This window comes from Lactuca sativa, chromosome 7 (genome assembly GCF_002870075.4).
Source record: "Lactuca sativa cultivar Salinas chromosome 7, Lsat_Salinas_v11, whole genome shotgun sequence".
NCBI lineage: Eukaryota > Viridiplantae > Streptophyta > Magnoliopsida > Asterales > Asteraceae > Lactuca > Lactuca sativa.
The window spans coordinates 38,979,803-39,000,555 of NC_056629.2; the positions used below are offsets into that span (position 1 = coordinate 38,979,803).

Sequence of the window (20,753 nt, forward strand, 5' to 3'; positions counted from 1 at the left end):
TCCAAATTAATCATATCTCATTAAGTTGATTTCTACATGTCTAAATCACTTAATACATACACCAAACATCATTTTACGATCACATTATTAACTCAAAACTATATCTTAAGGTATAAGTCCTTAAAGCATGAATAAATTACATGTCGTAGTCCATTTAGACAAAACCAATTATACTCTACCAATGTCACTTATTTTAACCAAATATCACTTCAGTTTCATCTAAATCAACAATTCCTCAACTAGGTTTTACGATTCATCATCTTCTTCATTTTAAGAAATCACCGTCCTTAACTCTTAATATTAATGTTTTTATACTAGTAAACATGATTACTATACCAAATTTATCAACATCATCAGCATTACAGCTCATAATAAAGATATATGGAGTCAGGGTTTCATCATCTTCTTTCTAGTTCCACCATAAAACACCATAAGCTTATAAGGAGGAAGAAAGATTTACCACACAATCCAATTCCATAAACCCGCTTGAATCATATCTTTGATTTGCACCACTTACTCTCGAAAATCGCCATCATTTGACCCTCCCGTGTTCTCTGAAGTGCGAGACTGATAAATGGGGATAAAATCGTGACTTGGCTCTTTGAAACCAATTTATTATTATTATTATTGTTATTATTATTATTATTATTATTATTATTATCATTATTATTATTATTATTTCTGACGTGTCGCCGCATTGTGGTGGCTACTGATCAATCTGTGGTTTGGAAAAATTTTTATCTCAACTTTGGATGACCATAACTTCTTCATTCGAACTCGGATTTAGCGTTCTTTATATTCACATGTTCGTATTCGAGCCAACTACAACTTTGTTTTACATTACTTCTTCTAAATGAGATCCCTTATTTTTTTAGGACAAACTAAAAGCTTTTATTTACACTTTCAAAATCATATTATCTTTGATTGCGGAAAATCCCAGTATAATAAAACATTTAGCCTAGAATATGTCTAGTTTATTAACATATCTTAAGTACAAACATTGTTTCAAAATAACAAAACTCTAACGATTTCATAATCAACACGTAACATAGTTGCATCGCAAAGACCTATCGGTCTTGAAACACTACTGCATGTTGTCTCTTAATCACTCAACATCCTAATCAAGTCCCATCACCTTTAGCTTGTCATCTGTGATGCATATAGTTTGAGTGGATCATGTTTGGAAAAACCTGGTGAGACACATAGGGTTTTCAATCTCATAATATTTTTAGTGAATATGAATATATAATTAACAAACCTGCAAAACCAACTGTTACCAAACACTATAAATATATAATCCAATGAAGATATCTATAAGTCACTACACCCATACATAAACAGCCTAACGGATTCTCACAAATCCTAATCCATGATCATCTGGAAGAATCACTTCACCCGATGAAATCATTTAGAATAATGGTTTGACTACACAGTTAGGGGATTCCCCGGCCGGTGTAAGTCATAAAGGCAAATTAAGCCATCAAAGTATTTGACAAATATGGTATCCCATTTCATTTACATTTGTAGGTTATAAATCCACATTAGCACCATAGTTCACAAGATTTTATATAACAATCAAATGCTGCCATCTTACCATGGTAGATAACTAGACTTACCTAACCAGTTATCAAATACAGACCCAACATTTCTGATTGTCCCAAAAGAAGAGGACTACTACGCTCCACTTTAATCTCATGTCTTATTGTAGAATGCGACTGCCCAATATCCAACTTAATTGATCTAAACATTTCTTATAAGTCTTTGTATATAACTAGACTAGACTATAAGTAACCAACCTTCAATATAGATTTCCTATTTATGTAACATCATTTATGATATAAGATACAACTAAGCACTTATTCAAATTACTTTGAACTAAGCATCCTTTATAAGTCTCATTGCAACACTAGAAAAGACTATAATGCCTATAATCAACATCCACAACCATTTTCCTAATTATACAATACTACCACAATATCGGGTATAACTAAATGCTTATTCAATTTACTTTGAATTAAGTATCTTATATGAGTTTTAGTAACTAAGTATCTTATATGAGTCTTAGTTTGTAACTAGACATGACCACTATACTTGTAATCAATTATGATTCTTATTTAGGTAAATACTTGTCATAATGCATATATATATATATATATATATATATATATATATATATATATATATATATATATATATATATATATATATATATATATATATATATATATATATATATTTAGCACTAAGTTCGAACGATAAGTATTTGGTCTATATTTAATATTTTTAAGTAATAATACTTATTTTAATATGGTCATAGAGTATTACCAAATATTTCTTTTAACATAAATATAATATTATCTGGTCCGTACAGTGTAAGTGTTACCAAATATGCATTTAACAAATATTTTCAGATAATATGCATATAATTCACATATAAAATTTCAACTAACATTTAATAAATTTAATAAATACTTGTATTAGATAATGTTCTTGAAAGTAAATATGCACTCACCTGATTGAGGATGATGATTTACAGGAAACTCAGCTCCTTGACTGACACTTCAAATTTCCCTTTTAAACCACCTAAATACGAATATTACTAAGTCTTAGTATTTGTTTGTATTTATAAATTTTATATTAATTGTTACTAGATTCATCAATAATCCCAATGAATGGGATGTTCTTCAGTTGGGCGAGTATGCGTCCCTTCAATTCGAAGTTTGTTGTCGCTGAAATGGCCGGTTGAACAAGACCTGGTCCGGTATCCTCCCACATCTTCTTATATTCCTCCATGGATATATCTGCAATATCTGCCATCTCTACATCTAGTTTGGGTGACTTGGGTGTTTCGGGCTTGTGATATGTTGTATTTTCTTCTTGAGTTTTCTCAAAGCTTTCACAACCGCTTGATTCCCCGATTGCTTTTCTATTCTTTTTGCACAAAATTGATTCCAAATCTTCCAATGGTGGTGCTACTATAGAATTAGAGCTCCAGGTCACAAAATAGCTGAAACAAAATAGAAAATTACGCGTAAAACGAACAAAAACAAGAAAAACGAAAAGTGGAAACATGACGTGTTCAAGATTGACCTCGTCCTGTTTAATGCAAAAATAGAATAAACAGAAACGAAAATTAAAACAGAAAATTTGTCACTTTGTATGAGATAAATCTCACACAAATGATCGACAACAATTAGCAAATAAAATTAACTATTTAGAACCGCTCCCCGACAATGGTGCCAAAAACTTGATACGTGTGGAATGTACTAGTTTTAATCCTAACTAAGTTAAACAAAAACCAATATACGATAGGCAGTGTACCTGATCGAATAGTAGTTTAGTGCAGGTAAGTAAGATATCGAACACAGGAAATGGTAAAAACAATTAAAATATTACTAGTGTTAACTAATTAAAACAATTATTAAAGAGGGGGTTTTCTCTAGTTTTGCAGGACTAGAAATTTAGACAATCAATTAAACACTTAACAAAGAAACAATTAACAACTAATTGAAGGACAAAAGACGACTTGATTCAATAACATTAAAGATACTTTCGTTTAGATTCAATTTACTTAATCCTATGGGTGATTTCATAGCAAGTGCAATAGATTAATGTATTATCAATTACCGATTTCTAATATGATTAGGTTCATGTTCACTATTACTAATCCTTTAGTAAACAAGTCAATTCAAGAAATGATGAGTTGATTAAACTAACAAGTTTCTTAGTGTTAAGTTTGAATCATGCAAGATTTGTAGTAGTAGTTAATTAAATTGGTTGGTTCAATTAACTTATATATGGTTGGTCATCATATATAGCTCACACATTAACTTACTTATTTTCTAGTTAACCCTATGTTATGTTCACAACACTAGGCTTACAATCTTGATAGTCACAAAATCATAAGAGGTAAGCAATTAAGAAAGATGTTCATGCAATCTCAATAAACTTATTAATTAACAGAAAATAATTGTCATTAACACATAAGGTTCTTTTAACAAACTTAGCATGATGAATAATTAATTACACATAATCCAAAGCCACAAAATCAAACTATAATCATAAGATCCTCTACTCTAAACGAAAGTAGGGTATTTAGCCCATGACTTTAGCAGAAACAATCATAAAAACTAACTTCAATAGTGTAAACATGATGTAAACAAGAGAATTAAGTAAAATGAATGTGATTTTGCCTTTAATCTCTTTAACCAAAAGCTTCAAGTCGAATTTTGTAATCCACAACTCCTTTGGGATGTCTCTGGCCTCCAAAAATCGCTAAAACCTCCAGCATGCATTAGGGTTTCAAACAGAAACGATCCTTAAATAGATTCTGAAAAACGGTGCAACACGTCGTGTTCTAGGACCCATCATGTCGTGTTCTTCATTAAAACGTGTGTACGACAAGACACTATTCCATTGGGATTTCTCATTTCAACACACCGTGTTTTGAGACAACAGGCCGTGTTCTTCTTCTATTTCTTCAAAATCCAAGATCCAAGCTTCCAATTGCCAATTCCGCTTCCTTTTCCTTCTGAGCATGTATTTGTTGCAGTAATTGAAATTTTAAACTAATTAAGTGCCTTTTGTTCATTATTTGAAACAACTACAATATAAAATATTAAGATAATGCATGAATTATATGATTAAATATGCAAATATCACCAATACATGGCGAAGGTCATAATAAAGCAAATAATTGATGCCTTCCGAGCCACTCAACTGGTGCCTCATCTAATTCCCACTCCAAGGATTGTCTAAATTGACGTAGGTTCTCCTATCAGAAAACCAGATAAGATCCCTGAAGAGTCTTTGCTTCCTCCTCTATCTGATCTGTTCATTACTCAATCTGGCCAACAAATCATTGTCTACATCTCATCTCAAGTTGATCAATCAATAGAAAGAGGCAAAGGAGTAACCATTGGATCGAACAACTCCATGAAGTCCTTCAAAAAGTATGAGGACTGGTCAAAAGAAGAATTATAAAAAGCATTAGAACTCAAAGATAATCCAAATCCAATGTTGGGCGTTTCTCCTCTCTTCCGAGAAGGGATTCTTCATGACATACACTTTGTGCCCTTTATGCACTTTAATCTTCCAACACACGATGCTGATCAAATTGACCTACCAATCTCTCCTCATGGATGCTATTACATCAAGGTCACATCCCTACATCAATCTGATGATCCTCAAATCATTATCCAAACTGAGCGTGAGAGATTAGAACCTTCTATTCTACCAACGCACGACCCAAAAAGGAAGTGTGTTCTCAGAAGAGAGATACCAAGATGGTTGGTCATGGTAGAAAGGTCCAAGGCAAGTTTGATCGTGACTGTCTTTTGTACAAATACTTCATATCTGAACAAGGAATCCACCATCCCCGTCACTGATGCAGATTTTCTCTTAATGAATCCAAACGACATTCTCGTTATAGTTGATCATCTCCGAGATCTCCAAACAAACGAATTAAGCATTAGAGCTTAAACCTCCACCATCAACTTTCTAAAGGACTACATTTTTGAATTCTATTGATCTGATGAGGAGTTCGCTCATCTTTTTGGAACAGAAAACTTTTTGGACAAGATAGCTATCGAATTTCCTGAAGCACAGATCTTAGTAGAAGGTCCAATTGAAGAACCAAAACTTGGTTATGTCTACCTCAAAAAAAAAGACCAATCAAAAGAATTTTTTCAGAGTGCTTGGCAAACAACTTTGTTCCCACAAAGATTCTTTAGAAGTTCATCTCAAATGCTGCCAAGAGTGATTCTTCCGAGCATATCAAAAATAAATTTATGGATCATCTCAAATGGTACATCGAAGTCCACACTTACTTTTTTTCATTTGTCTTCTAGTTACTCCTAGTCTATTTAAGGAGTAGTCACTTATCTTTCATGTGGCACCTTCTTCTCATCTATCAAGAACTATTCATTCAATCATTTTCTCTTACATTCTTCTTATTCTTAAGTTACTTTACATTGTTTATACTTAATCATTTATAGTTTTGAGTACCTTGTTGGTTATATTAATTCCGATACTATACTGTTTTACCAGACTTAGACTGGATAATTATTATTAGTAAACATTGATCTTAAGTTAATTAAAGGTTTGAACTCTCAAACCTTGTCCGTGCACCCTTATTTATTTACACTCACAGACTAGGAAATATGAGAAACGCATATCAAAGTTGTGGCTACAACATGATACATAGGTCATCACGGCGTGATGCAGGCTGCAACCCAATCCATTGATCTTTTAGGGTTCCCTTCATATTTAAACCTCTCTAAGTCGATTTTAGGGTTCACTATTAGCCTCCATCACCCTTAAATCTCAAAAAACCCTAAACCTAATCCATCTTGGTGGTTCTTGGCCTTTTGGTGTTTTGGTAGCTTGGTGGTTCTTGGCCTTTTGGTGTTTTGGTAGCTTGGTGATTCTTGGTCTTTTGGTGTTTCAATAGGGGGTCTGTAGCATCTATTTCGTGGGTTTGATATGTGGTTTACTTGATTTGTGAGTCAGGTGAGTCTTCTCACTATACTATGTAGGATGCTAGCAGTCTTTGTGACTCTTGCATTGTATATGGGCGGGGCCAGTTCATATGCTGGGCTGGGCCAATTTGTATACTGGGTTGGGCCCATTTGTATGTTGGGTAAGGCTCATGTGTATGATGGGTGGGGCCAGATGTTATGTATGGTATGTGGTATTTTGGTTAACTCACTAAGCTTTGTGGCTATATTTTGTGGTTTAAAGATTTTCCAGGTAGTTCCAGTTCGAGAGCGAAGGGCCCGACTTGAATGCATAACATCCCTTGATGGCTTTTCCACACCAATTATTAATGTTTTAGTTTGATGTTTGAAAAATAGAATTTACTCTGATTGCTTATGAAACAAGTGTTTGTATGGTTTTACTGATTAAAAAAGTAAAAAGTTTACTACTTTTTTTTGGGACGTTACACGGAATAGGAATGCCTCAGCCTTTAACAGATCATGTAAACAAATAGCATTACAAGAAACAACCTACCAAATCTATCAATAACATATTACACCCTAACCATGTCCAAATAACTTTAGTACAATGACATTAGGCATGTAGAGACTATACTATATGCTCTACTCTACTAGCTCTTATATCCTATATACATGGAAATATATTATAATACATAGTATAATGAGGTAACTCACTTGATTGAGGTGGAAGATCCTCAGGAAGCTAGATGATGGGCTAACACTTCGGCTTATCTCTTTTAAACAACCTAAGTAGGAATATTATTGTGTTATTTGTTTGAATTTATACTGTTGCGTGGATTCCTCCTCAATCCCAATGAATGTATCCAGATCTATAAAATAAGAAACAACTGGGTAAAATCATATCGAGATCTACTATAACGTGAAATAAGGTGTTACACAGGAATCACATCAACAAACACCATCCCGATGCTTCGTTGTGGGCCGTGGTCATGGACCATGGTAGTTCCTATAACAAGTAGCAACATCCAATGGCAACCCTTTGAAGGATTTTGCTCGTTGCCTAGCTGTTCAACGGTAAAAAAATTAATTTATATATTTTTTAAACAAACAAACCATATCTATATATAAACACAGCAAACATAACATTTTACCTACATTCAAATAATTCAACTTTATACTCTTTAAGAAACCAAATTTATAGAATTCTTTAGGAAATTTGATTCCGATGATGACAAAGAATTTATCTCGACATTCTTCAATATTGTGCAACACATATACAATGAAGAACACACATATGTTACACATACAAGAATGGCTGTCAATCAAGATCGCCAAGCCGCACATGACTTATTGGTATGTGATTACTCTGCCAATAATTTTCTTTAGAATTATGACTCGTTCGAACGTCATTTCCGTCTAAAATATGACTATATTTTTAGCTATTAGTAATGCTTAAGAGGCCCATTATGCTAATTTTAAGCAAAAGCCCGATACTAGAGGTAGAATGGGCTTTAGTAGTGTACAAAAATATTCGGATGCGCTTAGATATTTAGGATACAATATAGCCTTTGATGTATCCAACGAGTACTTGAAAGTAATCTAAGAGGACCACAATTGATTGTGTATGTTGGTTTTGTGTATGAGATTTATCACGAAGATTATTTGTGTAAACCTACTGCACGTGATATTGAGAGATTATATTTGGCTCATGAAGATAGACATGGATTTTCTGGAATAATTGGTAGCCTTAACGGTATGCATATCGCATTGGAAATGTCCAAATGTGTGGCGCAGTCAATTTACTCGAGATGATATAGGTGAGCCAACTATAATACTAGAAACTGTTGCATATCAGGATTTGTGGATATGACATTTGTTCTTTGGAGTTGCATGGTCTAACAACGATCGTAATGTTCTTGGCCAATCCCTTATTTTCAAAAATATTTAGACAGATAAAACACTTGATATGTCTTTCATGGTGAATGAACATTCTTACAAATATAGTTACTTCCTTTGTGATGGGATATACCGTGATTATTCTATATTTATGAAGGCATACTCGGTACCTCGAATTGAAAATGCAAAGATGTTCACAAAAAGGCAGGAATCAACTAGAAGTGATATCGAGAGGACATTTGGAGTGATCAAACATAAATGACATGTAGTGAAATACGTTAAATGACTATGAGATATAGATAGAATTGAACGAATGAGAAATATGTGTATAATAATGCATAATATGATTATTAAAAATAAAGGTAGATCGATTTGCGCGTATGATCCAGACGACGTAGTTATCCCGTTTGAAAAGTTTATACTTGGAACGACAATATTTTTAGCATGAGTTGTTGACATTCATAACAGTGAAATATGAGTTCTCAAAAATCGCCGAGAAGATGTCGACGAACATTTGTACCAACAAATAAGAATAAAGATCAGTTCTATGTTTTGAATTTTATGTTTATTTGTTTGTCTTTATTTTAAGTAATACTACTTTTTAAGTTAATGTAATATTTTTTTATTGAATGAAAAAAATTTCATAAATTGATATCATATGTTTTGTTAGGCTAAACGGTGTCACACCATTTTACCAATGGACACCTAGGCACCTTTGTCATTTTACAGCTTTTAAGAACGGCTTAGGGTATGGATTTGTTGATTACCACCAACAAAACCCATACAATTTTGATTTTTGTCATCAGTAAACTTCCACCGTCGGTGTATTATCGCCGGTAAAACAAAGAGAACAGGTCGGTGTTTACTACAGCTAAATACAACATGCTGCCTTAGGAGTAAATATCCTATAATTTTAATGGTATGATATAATAACGAGATGACACTCATCAGTGTAATAATTAATAGCGGATATTATGCATGACTTAATACATAATCCGTTAACACTTGACACAAACCAAAAGCAGGATTTGATTTTTTTAATTTAAAGTAAAAAAGGAAACGAGAAAGTTCAAAGTATGGGTACGTGTCCTGGTCTGGTGTGAGGAAGAGTGTAAAGTCAGGCATGTGGACGTTTTCTCGATGCACTACCTCTGCACGTGTCGCGGTCTTCGTGAACCACCTCCATTTTCAAATTGCAATACTTACTTCATACACCCCTACAACTATGAAGTTCACCAATTTCAGTCCTCTGCAGAAACTACTAGCAAAACCCCAAACTTTTTCACAGTTGCATTTTGTGAACCTACACACAAACTAGGTTACGTAAACTTATACACTCAGCTGTTGGGTAGACAAGTTGAATAGACTTCAATTTATTTTATCTAACAATGTGATGACAAAGCGGCCTTTAACAGTTACTTTAACCTAATGCTACGTTTTAAATGTTTAAATTCTAGTATATATTTGTATGTATATCTGTTAGCTGTTTCCAATAGCTATACATTTAGTTTAATTTTATAACTACGAGATAAAACCCCATATTCTAGGATGGTTGCCTTTATTTTTATGTGGATTTTGTAATAAATACGCTTGTATAAACCGTAGTATGTGTTTGACCTTTAAACACATGTATGTGTGTTTATTTATTGTTTATAAGAGTATTCCTAGCTAGACATGTAACACCTTGCGGTATATTGTGCATGTTGGAGGTTGTTCCTAGCTGGCCGGCCTTGAAGATTTGTAGGTAGGGATGTGCTCCGGGTCGGACCTGTCCGAACCGGACCCGAATAACCCGAAACCTGAATTAGATGAAAAGTTGGAACCGAAACCCGGACCGATTATACTAATATACGGGACCGGTTCGGTTTAGATAATATAGTTTTCGGTTCGGTTATTAACCCGAAACGACCGAAATAACATGTACACTATGTTTTTTAACCGAAATAACACAAATAACATATATAAACCAAAATAATCAGAATAGCCTAAATAAGAAAATACTATATCTAGTTCATGAAAAAACATATATTAAACATTATTGATAATTCATATTTCAAAACTCCATAATTCATATTTAAACATTAAACAAGATAATCCAGTTGAGTAGTAGTACTTAAGCAAGGCAACCAATATGAAAGGCATGAACTATTAGCTAAAGGATCGTACTGAAAGCTCTTTGCCTTCCGCTCTATAACATACATGAATATGTTATTGGATTATTGTGTAACGTCCCTAAAATAGTGACAAAATTTTTTATTTTTATTTTAATCAGAAACCATCAAGTATTCATAAGAAACCAACCAAAGTATGTCAAATAAGAGTTACTATCAGAGTATACATCAACATCATAAGGAAAATACGTCACACGAGTGGATGCAAAGCGATCAGGACGTGCCCTTCCCTTTCGTATCGGATGTACCTGAAACCACAAACAAACTGTAAGACCATGTAACACCTGTTCTAGGTATCATTTTAATTTTACTAAGTTTAGGGTTTTATGCTAAGACTCGACGAGTTGGGGAGCTCCACCTCGTCGAGTAGAGATCATTTATGAGGACGCGGGATTTAGATCCTACTCGATGAGTCGGAAGGCCCCGACTCGACGAGTAGGCGTTGTAAAGGAAAACCCTAATTTTTAGGGTTTGCACAATATATAAAGGACTTAATCCACCTCTTGTGGCCTCCTTTACCACTTCATTACCCATAGAAGAAACCCTAGCCGTTATTGTTGCTTCCTAGTGTTTGTGAGACTAAGAAAGTTCTTTTGGTACCTTTTGTTGAAGAAGTTTGAAGGTTGAGAAGTTTGGAACAAGAATGAGATTGTAGATCCAGTCTACAACGTTTGGGCATCCATTTGAAGGTAACAAGCTGTTACCTTGATCATTCTAGCATTAGATCCCCTTTTTCTTAGGTTTAAGGTCATTTTTAGTACATTTATAGAGCATTTCGGGTGTTGGGTCAGATCTGGAGTTGTAACTTCATATCTAGACTCCTCTAAGTCCCTAGAGTTATAAAGTCACTGAATTTATCAAGCATTGGCCCTTCTCTTTGGCTAAAACCCCTCCCTTAGCTTGGTTTTGGCATTTAAGAACTTGCAAGCATGTAAAGTTTGCAACTTTACGTGAAAACCATGCCTTAGGAGGCTAGATCTGCAATCTGGAGCTTTAGGGTAGCTTAAAAACGTTTGAACACAAAAAGGACCAAAGGAACTCGTCGAGTCCCTTAGCCAACTCGACGAGTCGAGTGGGGTTTACCTGTTTTCGAGTTTCCGAGTGATTTTTGTGAAGGATTGGGGTTTTCGGTCTGCATGGGTTTTCGGTCTTCTGGACCTTGAGGAACTCGACGAGTTACACAGGTAACTTGGCAAGTTGACAAGTTAATCAGGTAACTCGACGAGTTGCTGGATGCACTCGACGAGTTGAGGTCAACATGGACTGTTGACCTTGACTTTTGGCCTTGACTTTGACCAGGGTTGACTTTGAGGATATTTAAGGTATTTCGGGATTGTGAAAAGTTAATCACATGATGATTATAGGCAGTTGAGTTGGAGCAGCACATGGGATTTATCTGATCTTAGCTTGTCAGTTCAACATTCATGAGAGGTGATTCACCTCACCATGCCAATGGGTCAAAGGCACCAAATCCGGTCCATTTTATGATATGTGGGATACTAGCTGAAGTTATATTATGAGGCATGATAGTTGGTTATGTGCTAGGAAGTATGCTAGTTGTATATGTGGTATGCATGTATGAAAGACTATGGGAGAGCCCATGACACCTGGATGTAAGACCATGGGAGAGACCATGACAACTGGATGTAAGACCATGTGGAGAGCCCATAACTTTCCTATCAAAGACCCTAGTAGAGACCATGGCACTTAGGTGTAAGACCATGTGGGGAGCCCATAGCATCCTGGAGTAAGACCCTAGGGACAAGCCCATGACATCCCTATATGTTATATGCATGGCTTACGTGGTATATGTCGCTTTTATAGCTAATATGATATGTGTTTATGTAGATGGTGTGTGGGTATGATTTGGGGAACTCACTAAGCATTAGTTTACAATTTGTTGATTGTTTCAGGTACTTTTGAGCCTAAGGGCAAAGGCAAGGTCTGATGGCGCGACATGCACTCTCACATGTGTTTTCTTTTAGGACATGTGTTTTCTGGTTTGATATGGATGGAGGAAATCTTCGGTTAGACTAGGATTTGAGCTATGCGATAGCCTGTGAGATATGCTTTGTTTTGGGACAAATTAGAGTTATCAGGTAAAGCCTTGGGGAAGGTACATGTAGGTGTGGAAGGTAGTATTGGGCATGTACTACTGGAAGCACAAGACCTGTACCCGAACCAATGTTAGATCTGGAAGCTCTAAGGAGAACCAATGTGGAGGATCCCTTTTTTTGGACATCCTGATCATTACATTTTATGATATTGTAGTTCGGTATGGTGATGAAACAACATGGAGCTGGGGGATCAAGATCGGGATCTAGATTTGGGTTGGAGATGTTATCGAGCCTATTGACGAGAGGTTGTGTGAGCTCATCGCAACCGAGGTTATGAGGGGCATCCTTGACGCTACCCGAGTGATCTTTGGACGGTCAAGGAGGGTATGATGGAGATCATGGAGAAGAGGCTCAGGGCATTCAGAGTCGAGATTGCTGCAGGCCAAGTCGGGGCTTGAACTCCCTCGTTCCGGGAGTTTAAGGCATGTGCGACGCCAGAGTATTTCAGGGTCAGGGACCCCATTGTTAGTCGACGCTGGGTGGCAGACATAGAGAACGCCCAATGCACGATTCCATGCCCTGATGCGGCGAAGGTGGGGTTTGCTTCATGTATGCTGAGGGATCGGGCCTGGGATTGGTGGGGAGAGGTGACGAGCCAGGTAGGAGCAGCTGGTGTGGCTGAGATGACATGGGCCGAGTTTGCTAGGCGATTTGACTTATAGTTTTCACCACCTATCAAGGTGCAATGGCTAAAGAGGGAGTTTCATATGCTCCAGCAGACCATTGAGACTGTGGCGGAGATCACCGCCAATTTCGTGAACGAGCACTGTTGATCCCACCGTATGCTACTGACGAGGATATGAGGCGGACGAGGTATCATTCCATGCTGAGGGATGATATCTAGGAGTTTGTGAGTTTTACAGGGTGCAAAACCCAAAATGAGGTGGTGGAGAAGGCCCGTGAGTGGGAGATGGAGTTGGACTTCTACATTAAGCGAAAGCTTGAGCAGGCACAGACAGCAGTAGGTCAGGCTAAAAAGCCTAAGACCTCGGATTCTTCCAGTAGGGGCCAACAGAGTCGGCCGGTGTGTGAAGTGCGGTAAACCGCACAGTAGGTCTTGTTGGGCGGCAGGCTCGGGATGCTATGCATGTGGCCAGTTGGTCCACATGATCAGGGATTGCCCCAAGAAGGGCTTGATATGTTTTCAATGCAACCAGACCGGCCACAAACGGGCCGATTGTCTGAGGTTGCATGGAGGGGGAGGAGCAGTGGCGGTGCCTGCGCCCATCACCATGAGGATTACAGATGGAGGCCCTGGTAATGCGGATGCTACAACGGTGAAGAGCCGCACATTTGTCACACCCCAAAACCGGAACGACGGAAACGTTTGGGGTGGAGTACGTCATGTTTAGTATCAAAAGAAATGCATCATAGTAATCAAAGTAATAAACAACCATTTCATTAGAAAGAAAGTGTTACATAACATAGACTACAAAGTAAACAACAAAACAAGACTTGAAGCTATACTGCTCCATCTTCTGAATCCCAGTGCGCGTACCTATCTACTGGTCTCCTGAGAATACAAGTTATTTTGAAAGAGGAGATCAGCATTTAAGCTGGCGAGTTCATAAGATATTAGTGATGTAAGTAAGTTTTATGAAAGTTAAAGTAAGTTGTAAGTTCTGTTTAGAAAATTTCGCCTGTTCCTCCAGAAAATCATATATTTCCTGCTTTGATGAAAGATAAGTAAAAATGACTCTACAATCCTTTCTATGGGTACTAAATGGATACAAGTTATATAAAACTCAGAGTAAAGAAAAAATCGGTTGTGTGTATCTGCCCTAAGCCCACAACCAAACAAGGAACATGAAACGAGGCGGAAAGCACACATCACATTGTTTGTTAGATCATCGTTGTATATAACCCTGGCGTATTCACTTGGTACTAACGAAGTTAACTGTAATAGTTCCTTTATATTTGATGAAAATCTTCTTTAAGAAAACCCTTATTTCTTTAGTTAAAATGGTAACCACAGTGGTTCCTTTTATAATCACTTAGTTTATACTAGCTATGTATAATCTAATATCAGATAGATAGTTAATTGTGTGAATCTGCCCTAAGCCCACAACCAAACAAGGAACAGGAAGTAAGGCGGAATGCACACATCCAACTACTTATCGGGTATTAATTATATATAACCCTGATGTCTAAACTAAGGTATTATATAGTTAACCACCTAAGGTCCTTTAAGTTTATACTGGTTTCATAAAATGGATTAAACCCTTTACAAGTAAGTTTCTAGTTTTGTATATCAAATGTTCTAATTGAAAAGTATGTTTTGCACTAGAAAACGGTGCATTGAATTAGTGTCCTATGACCTGGCCCATACCTGGTACTCCTTATGATTACTTGGTGTATACGGAATATATATAAAGCTAAGATTGAATAGATAGTAGGCTGGGTGAATCTGCTCTAAGCCCACAACCAAACAAGGAACATGAAATGAAGCGGAAAGCACACATCCTACTACCTGTCGGATCTGATTAATATATATTCCTGATGTATAAACTAAGGTATCATAAAGTTAGCATTATAGGCCCATTTCTAATGAATGTACTAGACTTGACTATTCTTTTTGTTGTTTGAAAAGATGTAAGTTTTCCCTAGTTTATAACTATCATAACTCGAAAATAGTTTGCATTAACTTTCAAGTGGAACTGTCACAACACTACTAGAAAAAAGGCCTTTTACGACGCGCAAAATACGACGCTCATTGATCTATGTTACGCAAAGGAGAGTGACATTAGAAAAATGTCATCTCTTCAAAAAATTTAAGGATAGAAGACACGCATTATTGCGCGCCCTTAAATTAGTGTCTAAAAAAAACACGGAGGGCACCTATAATAAAATGCGCGTCGTCTAAGGATGTCGCTTTATATTTTTTAATGGAACGCGCGTTCTATCCTTTAATAGTGGGGGAAAGGGGGAAATGAAATTCTGAAAAAATTAAAAACCCCGCCATGCCCTCCTCTACCATCTTTCAATCGTTCTTCTCTCTCTCTCTCTCTCTCTCTCTCTCTCTCTCTCTCTCCCTCGCCATTGTTGGTCCTCACACGTCAGACGACCGCACCGCCACCATTAGACCCACTTACCACTCCAAATCGTCATTGTTGCTCCTCTCTTAAACCACTGCAACCACCCTTCTCTCTCTCTTTCTAAAATGCTCATTTATGACCACCATCACACCAGCCACTACACCATCACCATTAGCAATGCACACCGCACCACCACTACCGTTCCTCTTTCTCCATACGAAAAAACCCTAATTTGTATGTGCTTACAGGTTTTAAAAATTAAAATGAGAGTGCATTGAAATAGGTGACCTAAAAGATGAATGCACATGAAAATCCATCGTTGGAGGTAGGTTTTTCTCACTAATCTTTACTTTTCCTCAATGTTCTTTGAAATTTTACATTATATATTTCTCATCTGTACATGTACCAGAAGTTGTTTTCTATTTTCCGTTTAATTTCACCCAACTCGTTTCTTAAAAGAGTTTTTTCCTAATCTTGTGGTCAATTTGTTTTCTATTTGGAATCACACCTGTTCATGTAGTTTTACAGAAGATGAAAACGACAACACCTGTAAATTGTAATTATACCCACAACGTCCCTGTTATCGTATTCTCATTTGGCCTAATTGGAAACCTATTCCATGAAATCAGCGAAATTGTGATCCCACTTTTCATCACAGCGAAATTGTTATCATATTCTCATTTGATCTAATTGGAAACAATCTTTTCCTGATATTCTGACAAGGGCAATGTGTCTTGAGAAACCAATAATTGCCCCTGACTTACCAATAATCAAGAAATATGTAAGTCAACCTATCTCTATTACAAATTATCCTTTGACTTTTTTCAGTCAAACTTCTATTTGGGTGAAATTTATATGATATTGTATTCTTTTTTTGTCTAAACCACTAATTGTATTTCTTAAACCTAATTACTGTTTTTTCCACAAAAACTTCAATAAGTTCTGATTCATATCGTTTTCGAAATCGAAAATAGTTTGTTTGACTTTGTAAGTCAATGTATGACAAATTAATGTCAAACTTCTATAGACTCATATCATTATTTTTGAAGTAGAAAAAAGTTTGTTTGACTTCAAAAGTCAAAGTATACAAACTAATAATTTCATAACACATTTCAGGTTAATCACGGGGTAAATGGGCTTCTTTTTCCAAAGGAAAACATAAAGGCGTTAACACAAATAACATTACAAGTGGTTTCCAAAGGAAAACTATCATCTCTAGCTACCAATATTGCATCAACCGGAGAAGACACTGCCAAAAACATGATGGCTTTGGATTCCATTGAAGGGTATGCTTCATTGATAGAAAACATCCTTCACCTTCCCTCGGAAGTTGCATCTCCAAGGGAAATATCGGAAATTCCCTCCGATATCAAAACAAAGTGGCAATGGCATCTTTTTGAAGCTATTGAAGATCGTGAATACGTAAATAGAACTTTGAGGATTCATCATTTGTTAGACAAAGTCGAAGGTCAATGGAACCGTGCTCCAAGGGCAATTTCGGAAATTCCAACAAATGATTCCTTTATATACGATTTATGGGAAGAAGAAAAAAGAGACCAGATAATGAAAGCTAGAAGGGCAAGAGAAGACGATGAGGTAACGGGATGAAAATTGAAAAAAATCTCTTTTTCCTTATTTTGATTGATGTGAATTTACTTATTTGGCCTTTGTTATGTAGGTGAGAGATAAAAGTGAGCAACCAAGGGGGACATGGGAGGAAGTGTACAAAAATGCGAAAAAAGCTGATAGAAATAAGAATGATTTGCATGAGAGGGATGATGGGGAGCTTGAAAGAACAGGTCAACCGTTGTGCATCTATGAACCTTACTTTGGTCAAGGATCTTGGTCTTTTCTCCACACTAATTCTCTTTATCGGGGGATTAGACTCGTAAGTAGTTTCTGACTTTTTTGACTTTTTCATTATGCATCTATGAAAACCCTTTTGGCTTTTTTGTCGATGTGTTTTTCATCAAATTTTTTTGGTCAAGTACAAAAGACCAAGATTTTCATTTCTGCACTCATATTAGTGTCAAATTCTGACTTTTGGAAACCATTTTTGGTCAAGGCATTGGCTTTTTGGAGTCAAACTTTGACTTTCTGGTCAATTCTTGATTTTTTTAGTACAAAAAACAAGATTGCCACTTTTGAAACACCCTTTATTCATAAACGAACCAGGATCTAGTAATTTTAACCTTACATTCATCAGGGTCAAACTTTGATTTTTAGTAGAAAAAACCAAGATTGCCATTTTTGAAATACCTTTTATTTATTCACATAAAAACCATGATGAAGTAAGTAAATACATAAACATTTATGATTTATGAATTGATAATGATGGTAAATGTTGTAGTCAACAAAAAGTGGAAGACCAAGAAGAGATGACATTGATGCAGCTTCTCGTCTCCCTCTTCTTGAAAGTAAACTTATATTTAACGATTATATTTTGTAAAATGCAAGAATCTTTTTGGGAATTTCAGGCAGGGGAGTGCTTAAAAAGAGAAAAGGACAGAGTGTCTCATTATCTTCATTCCAGCAGTGAGCCAAAGCTTCTTGAGGTTTGTTTTATCATTTTTTATTTTAAAATTTTGGGAAAGGAAGTTATTTTTTACTCAAATACAGGACCATGATTTGATCTTGTTCTTGTTCTGATCTTCAGTCTTCCTATAGTTTCTTCATTATTAATTTTTCTGGAATCTTTTCTAGGTAGTCTTTGGTAATAGAACCGTAGATGTGGTGGTGGTGGTGGTTATCGTGGTGGTGCCCCAGTCAACCAATTCCAAACCTTAATTTAGCTGCTGCTAGGCTTACCCCAGGGTAAATGAGAGTCAAAAAGACGTTTTTGCCCCTCTTTGTTATTGTGAATCTGATTTTTTTTGGTGTAATTAGTGGTATTGGTGGAGCTGAAGGACCTGATCGTATATTTGTTGGGGGTTTACCGTATTACTTTACTGAGGTACAGATAAGAGAGCTGCTAGAATCCTTTGGGTATATAGTTTTATAATTTTATGATTTTTTTTTAAATATTTTTACAAAATGAAAGTTTAAGGAATTTTATTGATTCAGACCGCTGCGTGGGTTTGATCTTGTGAAGGATAGAGATACTGGAAACTCTAAAGGATATGGTTTATGTGTCTATGAGGTAATTATCACCCTTTTTGTCTTTAAATTAAACAATATGAATCTGTAAATACTCTCAGTTTTTAAACATTTTCGCACCTTGTCCTAAGTTAATTTAAAAAAAGGGCGTTATTGTCAGTTATTCTTTCTTCCAATAAATATAAAATATTTGGGAGTTATTTTCAGGATCAAGCAGCCACAGACGTTGCCTGTGCTGCACTTAATGGCTTAAAAAAAGGGCGTTATTGTCAGTTATTCTTTCTTCCAATAAATATAAAATATTTGGGAGTTATTAAACAAATCTTTTTCGAAGGGTAAAAAGGTCATTTATCTTTCCATTTGTATTCCTTTCTTCTTACTCTTCCCTCTCAAGCATGTCTTAGTCGTTGGTTACCTATTTAGACATTATATATGACAATGCGTATTATTGGTTAGGTGTGTGAGCTGGAATCTCAAATCGAGGTTGGATAATGATGAATTGAGCCCTGAACAAGTAAATGATGTTAAGGACTTCATTGGTGACTATGTGGAACGAAATTAGGTCATCATATACTTTTTTCCTTTTCACATTTTCTCAATAGTTTCTTTGAGGTTCTCTCCATTATACCACCTTGTCAAATTCAGGATAAAAGAATCTTGTGGTTTTCACTTTTCACAAAGCATCTAACAGTAAAACCACCACAAACCATTTCGTCTACAGGAGGATTTTGATGAGTTTGAGGATGTTGATATGTTATATATACAACACCTTATCATTAGACAAAGTAGAAGCTCTAGAAGATCTTGTTATCATGCAACCCTTGGTCATGTGTTTGTATATCATTGGTCATGTGTTTGGGTGAAGGTCTGGATGGTGGTCTGAATGGTGCATGTCTCAAAGTGTGTATTCCAATATCAAGTTAATCTACTCTTATTATTCTTTGTATGACATTATAACTTGTGCAATTTATTTTTTGAGTATGAAATTTTATTTTATATTATGCAATGGATTGTATTTTTTGTATATGGTATTTTATTTCTATTATAAGAAATTAAATGCAAATTTAATTTAAAAATCAATAAATATATAATTTTTTTTTAAACATTTAAATTTACGATACGCAAAAATGTGTGTCATCTTTATTTATAACACGACCTTTCTTGACAGGGGCTTTCTTGATACGCATTGCGTGTCATTAACACGCGCGTCGTAAGGTTACGACACGCGAATGTGTGTCGTCTTCCTTTATGACAGGGCCTTCCTTGATACGCATTGTGTGTCGTAAAAGCGCGTCGTAATTGCGCGTCATAAATGAGCGTCGTCTCTCTTTATGACAGGGCCTTCCTTGACGCGCATTTGCGCATCGTCTGAGCCTTTTACGACGCGCAATGAGCGTCGTAAAAGGCTGTTTTTCTAGTAGTGCAATATGAAAGTAATGGGAAAATATAAGTACACAATCGTCTTTTGAATTGACATCCTGACGTACTGATTACCTTAAAACATGTTTGGTTTATTAAGGTCATAATGTTATGGATAGTACCCTTACTATACGCTCTCCCTGCAAGAGATTCTGGGGACCAAACACGACTTCCGCAAACAAATTGCTAGGCCGCGTAAATTCACATTAATGTTATATGATCATGTATACCCAATTTACTATCACCTTTTGTTTAGAACAATGAGTTAGTGATTATTAGTATAGTTAGATCCTGTATTGCTCTCATGTTATACCATTTAGTATGTTCTTTCTGTTATCGCGTATTGTGTCTTCCTCCATGTTTCTCTTTATAGTATGTTTGTAACGACGTAAAATTTTCAAAATAATTTTCCATTTTTAAAACATTCATTCATTCATAAATAATGTCAAACACATTGTATCAAAAGTTATTATCACAAAACATCTCCCCAGAATCTCTACAAAAACTCCAGTGCGTGTGTGTGTACGAATCATGCCGGCGCCTTCCCGCGCTCATCACTAG

The 20,753-nt window shown here is 35.9% G+C and overlaps 1 protein-coding gene across 1 annotated transcript; it reads left to right on the forward strand.

The window, feature by feature from the left end:
* The first annotated feature begins 16,378 nt into the window (after nt 1-16,378).
* On the forward strand, nt 16,379-18,216 carry LOC111880752 (uncharacterized). Its single transcript, XM_042896721.2, has 5 exons — nt 16,379-16,458; nt 16,794-17,273; nt 17,356-17,565; nt 18,028-18,094; nt 18,155-18,216. The coding sequence occupies exons 1-5, from the start codon at nt 16,405-16,407 to the stop codon at nt 18,214-18,216; spliced, it is 873 nt and encodes a 290-aa protein (XP_042752655.2). The 5' UTR covers nt 16,379-16,404.
* Nucleotides 18,217-20,753: the final 2,537 nt, after the last annotated feature.